Here is a 14409-nt window from a genome sequence, read left to right on the forward strand (position 1 = left end):
TGTCTCTTGTTAATTTCTATCTTTGAAGCATTATTATCTTATGTGATGCAGGAAGTTATGTCAATTTTCCTGAATATATGAGAGCAGGCTTTATGGCCCAGCATATGATCTATTTTGGAGAAAGTTTTATGGGCTGCCGAGAAGAATATGGATTCAGTAGAATTGGGGTGGAATGTTCTGTAGATGTCCATTAGGTATAGTTGATCTTTGGTGTTTTTGAGTGCCATTATTTTCCTATTGAATTTCTGCCTGTATGATCTGTCTGTTGATGATAGTGGAGCACTGAAGTCCCCAACTATGATGATGAAGGTGTTTATTTCTGTTTTGTTGTCAAGGAGTGTTTTTTATATAAACTGTGGTGCTCCTGTGTTTGATTAATATAGTCTTATTATTATGATGTCCTCATGTTGGATCATTCACTTGATGAGTTTGCAATGACAATCTTTGAGCCAGGCATGGTGGCACATACCTTTAATCCAAGCATTCAGTAGGCAGAGGTAGGAGAATCACCATGAGTTGGAGGACACCCTGAGACTACACAGTGAATTCCAGGTCAGTCTGAGCTCTAGTGAGACCCTACCTGGAAAAATCAATAAAAAACAGGCCTTCTTTTATACTTTTTTGAGCCTGCTTTAGTTTTGGTTATTGTTATCTTTTGTAGGCTTTTGACATTGGTTGTTTGACTTTTCTGTATGGAGTATTACCTGAAATAGTCTCTATATGCTTGGATTTGTATTCATATAACATAGAGCTGAAGACATTATATGGTGCTGACACAGAACACAGACAGACTTGGTTGAAATACAGAGAGAGCCAATCCCCAGACAGCATGTCTAGTGCTAGAAAGCACTATATGAACTTCTGGGGGAAAATGGCCAACAATGGTGTGAGAAAGTATGGGTCTAAGCTACTCTGAAGCTACCAGCCTGACAAGAAGTACACAGCAGTGCAATGGTGGAACACAGCATTGGTGGGTAACAAATGACTTTCTGATTGGCTAGGAGATCTGTTCAGTGGAAAGGAACTCATATCTGGAACTGGGAACCAGATCAGCATCCTATGGAGACAAAGATTATTCTGTCCATTGTCAAGCTCCTAATACTCTTTGGCTAAAAGTGAGGCTACGTCCATAAAAATCTCCCTAAATTAATAACACTTATCCAATTTAATCTATGCTTACTTCACTCTCCATTGGAATATCTGTTTTTCTTTTTCAGAAAATAGTTAAACCCAAGGATATAAATCACCCCTCACATCTCAGTCAAGGCTCAGGTGAAACCACTGAGGAATTGGCAAGATGAGCAAGAGTACTGCTTCCATGGTAATTCTGACAATCAGTACCAGGGTGAGGAAGACAGACCCTGAGGATGCACAACACACACCAAAGCAGAGATCCAGAGGCTCCTAAGAGCTCATCACTGAAGTAGACTTAAAATATACTCATAGAGCTTTCGTGTCTGGGTTCCTTGTGTGAACAGTATGTGGGTAGATGCAGCAACCGGAGTGAGTAGGCCAGGCCCATTTCCAGGCACCTCCCAGCTCTTGGGTCTGAGTTCCTTGCAGACAGTGTGTGGGCAGGTGCAGCATCCTGCAGTGAGTAGGCCAGACCCCTGTATCTGGGCTCCTCCAACCTCTGCAGTCTGGGTTACCTGAATTCGTCTGTGTCCTGGAGGGCACAGCATAAAGTAGGCCAGATCCCTGTTACCTTGCTCCTACTATCCAGAATTACTGGTCCTGGTAGGTCTGATTGTGTCTTGCTTGGGGAGGCATTGTCCCGTGTGAAGTGTGGAATCAGGCCTTTTTCTCTGGTACCTTGACTGGCCACAAAGTATCATCATCCCTGTTCATCTGAGTCAGAGAGTAAACAGGCCAAAGGACAACATCTTGCTTCCTCCTTAATAAAATAGTCTTCCAAAGATGGGTATACAACAACACAAAAAAAATCCAATGAAAGTCAGAAAACTGAGAGATCGCCACCAAGGATGCTTAGTCCTACCAATGAAGCCTCCAAAGAAATCATAGAGAAATCAACAGAAATTCATTCCCAAAATGAAAACACAACAACCAATGAGAGCCTGATTAAAAAAAAAAATCACTGTACTTGAAGTAAACTATCAAAGAACCAACAATCATATCAGTGAAATTGTAAAGAATTGTCTCCTACAGCGTTCAGCTATTAACAGTAGGCTTAACTTAATTGAAGAAAATGTTAGAACCCTCCAAAAAGATATGGATAAATTGAAGGGAAGAAAGAAATAGAAAACCTTAAAACTGGCTGATTAAGTTTAATGAAGACTTGATCAAATGCAAAAATGAACTACAGGAATAGAAATTGTACCTCAAAAAAGAGATGGACATGATGCAAAATAACACAACAGAAAACAAAAATCAAATAGAAAATACACAAACCTCTCTAGAACCCCTCACCAACAGAATTACTCATGTTTAAGACAGAACCTCTGACCTGGAAGAAAAGACAGAATAAATTGATCAGGAGGCCAAAAACTTTGCTAAGTTCAAAAAATTAAATGAACAGAACTGTGGGACACCCTAAAACAACCGAACATCCAGATCATGGGTATACCAGAAGAAGAAGAAATCCAGACCAGATGCACAGAAATCATACTCAACAAAATTATTGCAGAAAAATTTCCAAATCTTGTAAAAGAGAGGCCCATCCAGATACAAGAAGCCCACAGAACACCAAACAGATAGGACCAAAGAAGAAACTCTCCAGGACACATCACAGTTAAAACTCTTAACAACAAAAACAAAGAGAGAGTGTTAAAAGCAGCAAGAGACAAGCAATTCAAAACTCACAAAAGCAATCCCATCAGAATCACATCCAATTTTTCAATGGAAACCCTGAAAGCCAGAAGGGCCTGGAATGCAACACTTCAAAGTCTGGAAAACTGTGGCTTCCAACCCAAGCTACTTTACCCAGCAAAAGTAACCTTCCTAAGAGATGGTGAAAGAAAAACTTAGCATGAAAAATGTCAACTCTATGATTATATGAACACAAAGCCAAATCTACGGAGAATACTTGAGTGAATACTCCACACAGAACAGTCAAACAACAAATCTAAAGAGTCAACAAGGAGAAGATCACAATAACAAAAATACCAGGCTCAAAACATTACATACCACAGGAAAGCACCAAACCCCATAAAATACCTCACTATGGCAGGGATTAATTCAAGAGTCACAATAATAACCGTAAACATTGATGGTCTTAACGCACCCATCAAAAGACCCAAGTTGTCAGGATGGATCAAAAAACTGGCCCCAAGATACAACATAACTTCATGATCAAAACACTGGAGAGAATCGGCATGGCCGGTCCACATCTTAACATAATAAAGGCAATATACAAAGCTCCAAAGGCCCAAATAATACTTAATGGAGAGAGAATGGAGGAATTCCCATTGAGATCAGGAACAAGATAGGGATGTCCTCTCTCACCTCTGCTTTTCAATATAGTTCTGCAAGTCCTAGCCCAAGCAATAAGGCAGGAGAAGGAAATAAAAGGGATACAATTTGGAAAGGAAGAAGTTAAGTTAGCTCTATTCTGCTGATGACATGATTGTATATGTAAGAGACCCGAGAGACTCCATCCCAAAACTCCTGAAGGTGATTAACTCCTATAGCAAATTAGCAGGATACAAAATCAATGCACAAAAATCGGTAGCATTTCTGTATGCAAATGACAAAGACACAGAAAAAGAAATAAAGGACATAGTCCCATTTTCAATAGCAACAACAACAACAACAACAACAAAAAAAAATACCTTGGAATAACGTTAACCAAGGAAGTAAAAGATCTATACAACGAAAATATAAAAACTCTCAAAAAAGAAATTGAGGAGGACTTGAAAAGATGGAAAGACCTCCCATGCTCCTGGATAGGCAGAATTAACATTGTGAAGATGACAATCCTACCAAAGGCAATATATAGATTTAATGCAATTCCAATTAAAATCCCTACAGTGTTCTTCACAGAGATAGAAAAAATGATCTCAAATTTCATATGGAAAGGCAGAAGGCCTCGCATATCCAAACATAGCCTCAGCAAAAGAAATACCTCTGGTGGCATCACCACACCTGATATAAAGCTATATTACAAAGCCATAGTAATAAAAACAGCATGGTACTGGCATAAAAACAGGAGTATAGACCAATGGAATAGACTTGAGGACCTGGATTTTGGGTCAAGCAACTATAGCTACTTGATATTCGACAAAGGCCCAAACAATATAGACTGGAAAAAAGATAGCATCTTCAACAAATGGTGCTGGTCAAACTGGATAACCACATGCAGGAAACTAAAACTTGATCCACACATTTCACCATGCACAACATTGAAATCCAAATGGATCAAAGACCTCAACATAAGACCAGAAACTCGAAAACTACTGGAAGAAAATTTAGGAAGTACTTTCCATGAGATAGGAATGGAAAAAGACTTCCTGAATAAAACCCCAGTGGCTCAAGTTCTTAAACAGTCACTCAACCATTGGGATCATATGAAGCTGAAGAGTTTCTTTACAGACAAGCATATAATAAGCAAAGCCAATAGAATACCCACAGAATGGGAGAAAATATTTACAGGTTATCCAACTGATAGAGGCCTTAACTCTAGAATTTACAAAGAACTCAAAAGTCTAAACAATAAGAAAACAAATACCCCACTCACAAAATGGGGCACAGAGTTGAACAGGCAATTCATAGAGGAAGATATACAAATGACAAACACACACCTAAGAAAATGTTCATCATCCCTAATCATCAGAGAAATGCAAATTAAAACAACTATGAGATTCCACCTTACCCCAATAAGGATAGCCAACATCAAAAGGTCAAATGAAAATAAATATTGGCGAGGATGTGGAGAAACAGGGAAACTCATACACTGTTGGTGGGAATGCAGGATGGTACAACCACTTTGGAAAGCAATATGGAGACTCCTGAAAAAGCTGACTATAGAAATACCAACAGACCCAGTTATACCATTACTGGGCATCTACCCTAAAACCTTCAAACCAAAAGCCAGAGAGATTTGCTCAACCATGTTTGTAGCAGCTCAATTCATGATAGCTAAAAGCTGGAATCAACCCAGATGTCCATTATTAGAAGAAGAATGGATAACAAAGATGTGGTATATCTACACAATGGAATTCTATACAGCAGTAAGAAAAAAACGACATAAAGAAATTTGAGAAAAAATGGTTGAACCTGGAACAGATCATTCTCAGCAAACTTACCCAATCACAGAAAAAAAATCGACACATAGTCTCACTCATCTGCAACACCTAACCTGAATCTGCCCAAGATGCCTTACATACCCAGCAAGCACCTCATGGACTAGACAATAAGATGGATGGGAGGGCAGGGAGGGAATCAAAGGGTGGAAAACAGTAATCCAGACCCAAACGGCAATGGTACCACAAAATTCTACTTCCTAAAAGACAGACCAAATGGCTGAACCTTCACTAGACCCTTACAGGAAACACCTGAACCACAAGACACTGGAGAGGGTAGGATCAAGACTGACCTAAATCTCCTACATCTTCCCCCCCCCCTTTCCCCCTTTCCCCTCTATCTCTCTCCTCTCTAACTCTTGCATATTAGTTATTTTTTCCTCATTTTCTTAGTGGACACTGACCTGTAACCCCCACTTCCAGCTTGGGCCTACCATCCACAATGAGCTTTTGATCAGAGAAACCTACAAGGTTTCCCAAAACAATGACAGACTTCTGTCAGAGTACTTGATGACCCACCAAAGGCCAGTGGTAAGACCCTTTTGCTGAAGACTCCATATGCAGCTGACGCGTAAAATAGAATGACATGGCTGGAAACCAGGAGAGAGTCAGTCCCCTGACAGTCAGTGTGTCTAGTGCCAGAAGGCACTACATAGGCGACTGGGGGAAATGACCATTATCTGTCCAAGCAACACATTGTTTAACCTAATTAGCAACAAATAACCAGATGTGATGCCCACACAAGTGCAATAGTGGTACACAGCCATGGTGAGGAACCAATTGCTCTTGATTTGGCTAACTGATCCACTCAGTGGTACTAGACCCATAGCTGGAGCTGGAAAACAAGTCAGAACCATACCCAAACAGAAGCCCACTCTACAATATCAAGCTACCATCAATCACGGGGTATAAGAGGGCCTAAACCTATCATACTGTCTATCAAAACAGTAAGTGCTATCTAAATTTTCCGGATGCTAACTTACTCTCCTTTGGAGAATCTGCTTCTCTTTTCCAGATAGATGCAGATCCAAAGAAGAGAGCTGCCCCAACATACCTCAAAAGGGGCCCAATTGAAACTAAGGACAACTGGCGAAATAAGCAAGGGTGATGTTTTCCTGCGAACCGGATACCAGCACAAAGGGGAAGGAGATCAACGCAGAGAAAAATCAACTCCTACCAAATCAGAGAGCCAGAGCCTCAGAGGCCCCCAACACCTCAGCACTGAAGCAGACCAAAAATGAATCCAACATGGCTCAGGGAAATCTTGCAGAAGAGGGGGCGGAAAGAATGTCAGAGTCACATGTTGGGTCATGATTTGCAGAGACATTTATCATACCAATAACTGGGGGCTAACTCCACAATGCCCGACCCATTTTCATCAACAAGGAGGGTCCAATGTGAGGGGGTAGATCACAGATGAGCCTAAACAATGGTACCAAACTGCCTGTATTTACTGAAAAGAAAACTAATAAATTAAATTTAAAAAAAAAAGAAAAACTAAAAAAAAAAAAAAAACTGGCCCCTCCTATCTGCTGTCTTCAAGAAACCCACCTCACCACTAAAGACAGACACCTCCTCAGGGTGAAAGGTTGGACAATGATGTTCCAAGCAAGTGGAAATAAAAAACAAGCAGGTGTTCCTATATTAATATATGATAAAATAGACTTCAAACCAAAAGTAATCAAAAAGGACAAAGAAGGCCACTTCTTATTCATCAAGGGAATGATCCAACATGAGCATATCACAATCATAAATATATATGTGCCAAACACAGGTGCACCACAGTTTATAAAACAAAAATCTACTTGACAATAAAACAGAAATAACATCAACACCATTATATTTGGGTACATAAATACTCCACCATCATTAATAAGCAGATAATCAACAGGGAAATAATAGATCTTAACAACATTACAGATCAAGTAGACACAAAGGATATCTACACAACTTTCCACCCCAACTGCACAGAATACACATTCATCTCAGCAGCCCATGGAACCTTCTCCAGGCCATATATCAGGGCCATAAAGCTTGCCTTCATAATGTTGGGAAAATTGAAGTAACTTCCTACATCATATCAGATGACAATCCTTTAAAACTAGAAATAAACAACAAAAGCCACATCAAGAACTTCACCAGGTCATGGAAGAAATTGTAAAATTCCTAGAATTGAATGATAATGGAAACACAACCTACCAAATTTTATGGGACTCAATGAAGGCAGGCATAAAGAGAAAATTAATAGCCCTAAATTGTCATGACAACTCCAGTGGAGTCTGCGTGACTTGTTCACCAGGCCGAGGAGAAAGCTTCAAGGAAGAAAGCCTCCTGGAAGGACGTGCATTCTCCAGGCTTGTAGTGCCTTTTGCTGCTCTCTAATAGCTGTTTTCTTCTTTACTACTGTTCTGTTCCTGACACATGACAGCAGCATGATGTTCTCTCACAATTTAGTAAAAATTACATATGGAATAGTTTCCATAAAATTGAGTCACCTGATGATGTGACGCTTCCTCCAAAGACCTCGCTGTTGTTTCAAGCCATAGTCAGAATTTCAAGGACCAGAACCAATCGATGGACCTTATACAGGAGTGTATAGGAATGGGATACACTAGTAAACAATGGTGGGAAACATGTTTCTTGGTAATCTTTAACATTTTTTTTTTTTTTTTTTTTTTTGGTTTTTCAAGGTACAGTCTCACTCTAGCCCAGGCTGACCTGGAATTCACTATGGAGTCTCAGGGTGGCCTCGAACTCACAGCAATCCTCTACCTCTGCCTCCTAGGTGCTGGGATTAAAGGTGTGCGCCACCATGCCTGACTATTCTTTAACTTTTGTGGACAGACTTGCTAGGTCGAGGCCACCTTGGTGCTTGCTTACGAAAGTACAAAGAGAAAGCATTAGGAAACAACTGGGATCCAATTATGAGAAGGCAGCATTTCATACACCTACATTTTTATGGCATAGTTCAAGAAAGAAAATATATTAGAGTTATGACGTCACCCTGTTAGAACTTTTGTTAAAAATACTTGATGCAATAAATAAATAAATAAATAAATAAATAAATACTTGATGCTTGGAGCAAGCTGTTCATAGAAATTGTACCACATGAATAAACAAAGGCTAAGCTTATATAACCTGATGCTCTACTTCAGTAAAACACACTCAGATACATTAACCTTGTGTGTGTGTCTGTCTGTCACTTCGCCAACTCCTTGCCCACCTCCTAAGGCCCTGTTTTCCCTTGGACTGGTGGTCCCGGCTTTGCCAGTCTGCGGCACTAAATGCCTTGATTACAAACACAGAGAGATCTCATATCAATAACCTGACTGTCCACATAAAGTTCCTCAAAAAAATAAGAAAAATACAACCCAAAGGGATCCAAAAGGAAAGGAATAAACAAGATTAGAGCAAAAATTAATGAATTGGGAACTAAGAAAATCATTAAAAAATTGATGAAACAAAGAGCTGGTTCTTTGAAAAAATAAATAAGATTGACAAATCACTGGCCAATTTGATCAAGAAAAAAAAAAGAAAGATAAAGAGAGAAATGGCTAACTCATGCTTAAGAAAATGTTCAACATTTAGTTTAGGGAAATGCAAATTCAAACAACTATGAGATTCTAACTTATCCCATTAAAGATAGCAAACATTAAAAAATAAAATGAAGGGCTGCAGAGATGGCCTAGCAGTTAAGCACTTGCTTGTGAAGCCTAAGGACCCTGGTTTGAGGCTTGATTTCCTAGGACCCACGTTAGCCAAATGCACAAGGGGCACATGCATTTGGAGTTTGTTTACAGTGGCTGGAGCCCTGGTGCACCCATTCTCTCTCTTTCTCTAAATTTGCCTTTTTCAATCTCTGTTTGTTGCTCTCAAATAAATAAATAAAAATAAATGATTTTTTTAAAATCAAATGAAAACAAACATTGTGGAGGATGTGGAGAAACAGGAACTCTCATTCACTGTTGGTGGGAATGTAAGGTAGTACAGCCACTGTGGAAAACAATATGGAGACTCCTGAAAAGGATGAAGATAGAATTACAAACAGACCCTGTTATTCCATTATTGAGAATTTACTCTAAAAGCTCCACATCTCAGTTCAGAGATATTTGATTAACCATGTTTATAGCTGCTCAATTCATAATATCCATAAATTGGAATCAACCCAGGTGCCCATCATTGGATAAATGGATAACCAAGATGTGGCATATCTACATGATGGAATTCTACTCTGCAGTAAGAAAAAATGACACATTGAAATTTGTGGAAAAATGGTTCAACTTGGAACTGATCTCTCAAATCTGCAGTTCTTAACCTGGATCAACCCAAGTTGCTGACATAACTGAATAGCATCTTGAGGCTTGGACAGTAGGGAAGGTAGGGCTTTGGGGAAGGGAAAGGGTGTGTGTGTGTGGGGGGGACACAAAACTGAACCCATATTGGACTGGTACATAGAATCCTGTATTCTGGAAGTCAGACTAAATGGTGGAACCCTCAAGAGGACCTTACTAGATCTCCCAAAATAGAAAAGAAAGATTTCTGTCAGATTACTTGATTATTCACCAGAGGTTAATGGTAAGACCCTACTGCTGAAGACACTAAATGCTGTTGGCATGGACCATAGAGAGACCTGGTTGGAATCCAGATGAGAGTCAGTCCCCAGACTATTAGTGCATCTAGTGCTGGAAGGTGCTACATGAGCTACCAGGGGAAGGTGGTCAATATCTGTCCAAGCAACTCAAAGTCTAAGTGACTCAGAAACAAACAAACTGACATGATGCTCACACAAGTGCAATAGTGACACATAGCCATGATGGGTAACCAACTGCTCTTGGATTGGCTAGCAGATCCACTCAGTGAAAAGGAACCATATCCAGGTAATGATTGTGCTTTTCATTTTCAAGCTCCCACTAACCTTAGATTATAAGAGCATCTAAACCCTTTTAATTCTCTCTAAATTAATAAGGGTTATCCCATTTAACCAGTGCTTATTTCATTCTCCATTGGAGAATCTGCTTCTCCTTTTCATATGGGAACTGGACTTGAGTAGATAAATGACCCAGCACACTCAACCCTGGCCCCAGCTGAAACCACAGAGGAATTGGGGAAATAAGCAAGAATGCTGCACTGTCAGTGAACCTGATATACCAGCACAAGGGTGATGTAGAAAGATATTGAGGACACTTAACACCTACCAAAGCAGAGATGCAGAGGCTCCTAAATGCCCATCACTGAAGTAGACTTAAAATGCTCCCAGCATGACTCAGGGAATTTTGTGGAAGAGTGGGCATAAAGATTGTTAGAGCCACAAGTTGGTACATTTTGCACAGGGACATTGCTTTCCCCCTCCAACATAATTCATGACCTACAATCCCCATGTGGTTGACCTGCATCCAAAACAAGTAAGGCCTCTACATAAAAATGGGCAGAGAGGAGGGAAAGGATGGTACTAATATGTATTGTTTACATGAAAAAATGTCCATATCTAATAACAAATCAAAGAAATTTAAATTTTTACATAATGACATATGGGAGACTTTTGACCTGGACTTGAGTCATAGACATGTAACTTTGTATCAACTCTTTCAAATATAGCAGAAATAAATCTAGTTACATATCTGGAAAAAAAATATCCACCAAGGCTCAGGAAATTTTGCAGAAGAAGGGATGGGAAAAATTATAAGAGCCACAGGTTTGGACATCATGCCTAGAGGCACTACCTTTCTCCATTAACTGACGGTTGGCTCCCACAACACATAGCCCATAACCACTCTACCAAGGAGCACTCCCAGTGGAAGGGGGCAAGGAAGAGGGAAAAGATGGTAACAATATATGATGCATGCATACAAAGGATGTTCTTAATTAAAAATACATATCAACTGTATCAAAAAATCTCACTAACCTGTTCAAAATGTAGTGGTCATTTGTGATATTTCATAAGTAACTAGAATTAAGTAAAAATGAATAAAAAATAAAACACCCTACAAATAAAGAACTAAACATTTTATTTTTTATATATTATAGAAATATATATATATATATATATGTATATATATATATAAAATTTTTATATATTAGAGAGTTTATGTATGAGAGAAAAAGAGAGCAAGAAAAAAGATAACATGAATAATGGCACAACACAAACTCTTGATCCTCCTAAAGAACTCTAGACACATGCACTACTTTGTGCATATGGCTTCACATGAGACCTAGGGAAGCAAACTTGGGCCATCAGGCTTTGCACGCAAGCACCTTCAACCACTGAGCAACTTCCACAGCCCAAGATTTTCCATAAATATATTTCTATATAGTAGTTTGAGGTATTGATTACAGAACCAGAAAAACGTTAGGTTTTAGCTTTTGAAGAATATTTATTTTAAAATAAACTTACTTTAAAAATTAAGATATTTAAATATAACTAAATTTAATAATGTTACATTATAAAAGAAGCAGACTATTATCAAAAACTGATATAGTATAGTTTAGTGTTTAAATCTTCACCTAGTACCATCATTTTATTTGATATATTGATATGTAATAATTTAGACAATACAAAAATAAGTGGAATTTTCTTAAGCTTTACTTTAAACTTATGGAAATTTTACTTTAAATATATCTCTTATATTAGCAAACAAATGTGTACCTTATTGACACTTATTCAAAAAAGAGTTCTTGGGGAGGGAGGGGATTACCATTTGCTATTGTCTACAATTATGGAAATTGTCAATAAAAAATAAATTAAAGGAAAAAAAGTTCTTGAGCAATTTTACATTAGCATAGTTTCTAAGGGGAGAAAAATAGTATTTTCACATTTGATTATTCAGCCATGGAAGTAACCATAATGTCTTACCATGTATAAAAATTTTCAAAACTGATAATATGGAGCTTGTATGATTTTTAATTGTAATATGATTTAGCATAACAATGTTCAACTAAAGTAAAATGTTTTTCATCTTGTATCAGTAAAAAGTCTGCTGTTTTATATATTCCACGACAAATGTGTAAGGCAAGAATAAGTGGACAACCAATGCATGCTGCATTTCAGTGTATACTTACCAATTTTTAACAGTATACAGAATCCAAAAGGCCTCTTCCTTAAACATGACCAATTAAAGGGGAGGGGGTAGGTCACGGATGAGTCTAATAATCATACCAAACATAATGGATTTGCTGAATACAGAACTAATTAATAAAAATAAATAAATAAATAAATATGACCAATTAATATAAAAAGAATAAAGAAAATCAGGAAACATAAAAGTATTGTAAATTTTTTTATAAGCACTACATATTAAGTTTGATTATAAAACAGCAATGGTATTTTGTGTGTATTAGAGATAGATGATTGATTTTCTATTTATATTGACAAAAAATTTACAGAAGACTTAATACCTATTTGTAGATGCTTTATACTATGACAAATCATAATTAGACAATTACTACTTAGTATTCTTCTACTTGTCCATCCATTTCATAAGAAAATACTACTAGATTCAAATTGCTATATGAAGAGGGAATACTTATGAAACGAGTAAGATTTTACCTGTCCAACCAAGCAAGCAGACTTTTAGCTGCTCCAATCAGATCCACAACCGAGGTCAGAAAGTCATTTGGCAATTTCCGGCTGGTCCTTCCATCATAATGGCCACTCCTTCTCCTTCCTGTTATAAAGTTCTGTAGATTTTTGGCCGATGCATTCAACTTGTGAGAAAGGGTTTTTAGGTTTTCTGTTTCCAAGCCGTAATTCTGCATTATGAAAAAAGAGACATAACAAAGACACTTAATATCAGTATTTCCTTTATCATGTCAAATATTTACTGAATATTTTACTATCCAAAGGCAACAGGACTAACATTATAATTATAAATTAATAAGACAAGGATCCTGGCCTAGTAGAGCCCACAGTCAAATGAGGGTATAGGGACATAATAGAGAAAAAATTGTAATAAGAGATGTAATTTACAAATTTGAATGTGAAATAATAAAAGCATTATGTTTTGGGATGCTGGCAGCTAAAACAGCAAGATTGTATTGATTCACAAGTTTATTTTTTTTAATTTAAATTTATTTATTGTGAAGTAAATTGATACAAACAATTACTGCATTACTATTTGTTCAATTTGTATATTCATGCCCAAGTGTACAGATACAAGGACGCATTCTGCTTTCATCAAACTGAGAAATAAGCATAACTCAAATAATAAAATATACAAGTATGAAAAACTGTGTATTCCTTTTTCAGTGTCTTCTATAGAACAACTCAAAAATTTCTTTTATAATCCATATCAGGAAATTCTCTGCTTTCTTTGGGGAGCTAATTTACTTTCTCCATTTTATTGTAACAAAATATGAAATTAAACTGTAATTTCATCAAAGCATTTTAGCTCACATTCATATGTCAAGTGCATTCAAGACATCTGTAAGAATCTGGTCTGTATATCTTATTTTACTTTTCTAGCTTTTCAAATTATATTAATATTTAAAAATTAATAAATTCCATGTCTACATATTGAGGCAAAAAGAGGATATAAAAATATCAATAAACCTTTTACTATTTTAAAATAAGAAATGATTGCAAGATATTCTCACATAAACACAGAAAAATTTTAAAAAGTTAGAATTAAAATTTATTGCAGGTAATTGTAATCAGTAAAAGATCCCTAAGAAAGGTTAATGAGATCAAAATATGACCTTGATCAAACTACTTAGCAACATGTAAGCTACTGTTAAATGTAAATAATGGAACACAAATAATGTTAAAAATTACTAAAGCATAAATATTTGGCATACCTTTCATTCACAATTGAGAAAACCAAGCTTTGAACAGAATTATTTTTTACTGATATGTATAAACAGCTCAGTACTTTGACACGATAGAGTTTAGAAACGGAGTATAAATTATGAGGTCACCTATGAGGGTATGGCTTTACCACATTCTAACATCAATATTCTCTTGCTCTGAGAAGGTTGGTGACAACTGTTGTATAGCAAATTCCTCTGAACTGAAATATTCCCTTCTGAGGGAGGAGGGAGTCAAGAGGTCAACAAGTCTGAGAGAACTGAAACTTAAATGGTCACAGGACTACTCCTGAAAGTTATAGAAGTGATAAACAACTGTTGAGAGGCAGACTCTGACCAAAGCTGTGAAATA

At 37.3% G+C, this 14409-nt stretch overlaps 1 protein-coding gene across 5 annotated transcripts in view; it reads right to left on the reverse strand.

Moving 5' to 3' along the window:
• The window catches only part of Cnksr2 (connector enhancer of kinase suppressor of Ras 2), a 304624-nt gene that overhangs the window by 238228 nt on the left and 51987 nt on the right, over positions 1-14409 (reverse strand). For all 5 annotated transcript variants that reach the window (XM_004670647.3, XM_004670646.3, XM_045140782.1 and 2 more), the window contains exon 3: positions 12802-13004. In XM_004670647.3, the coding sequence (XP_004670704.1) occupies positions 12802-13004 (203 nt within the window). The remainder of the gene's footprint in view (positions 1-12801; positions 13005-14409) is intronic.

This window comes from Jaculus jaculus, chromosome X, assembly GCF_020740685.1.
Source record: "Jaculus jaculus isolate mJacJac1 chromosome X, mJacJac1.mat.Y.cur, whole genome shotgun sequence".
Lineage (NCBI taxonomy): Eukaryota > Metazoa > Chordata > Mammalia > Rodentia > Dipodidae > Jaculus > Jaculus jaculus.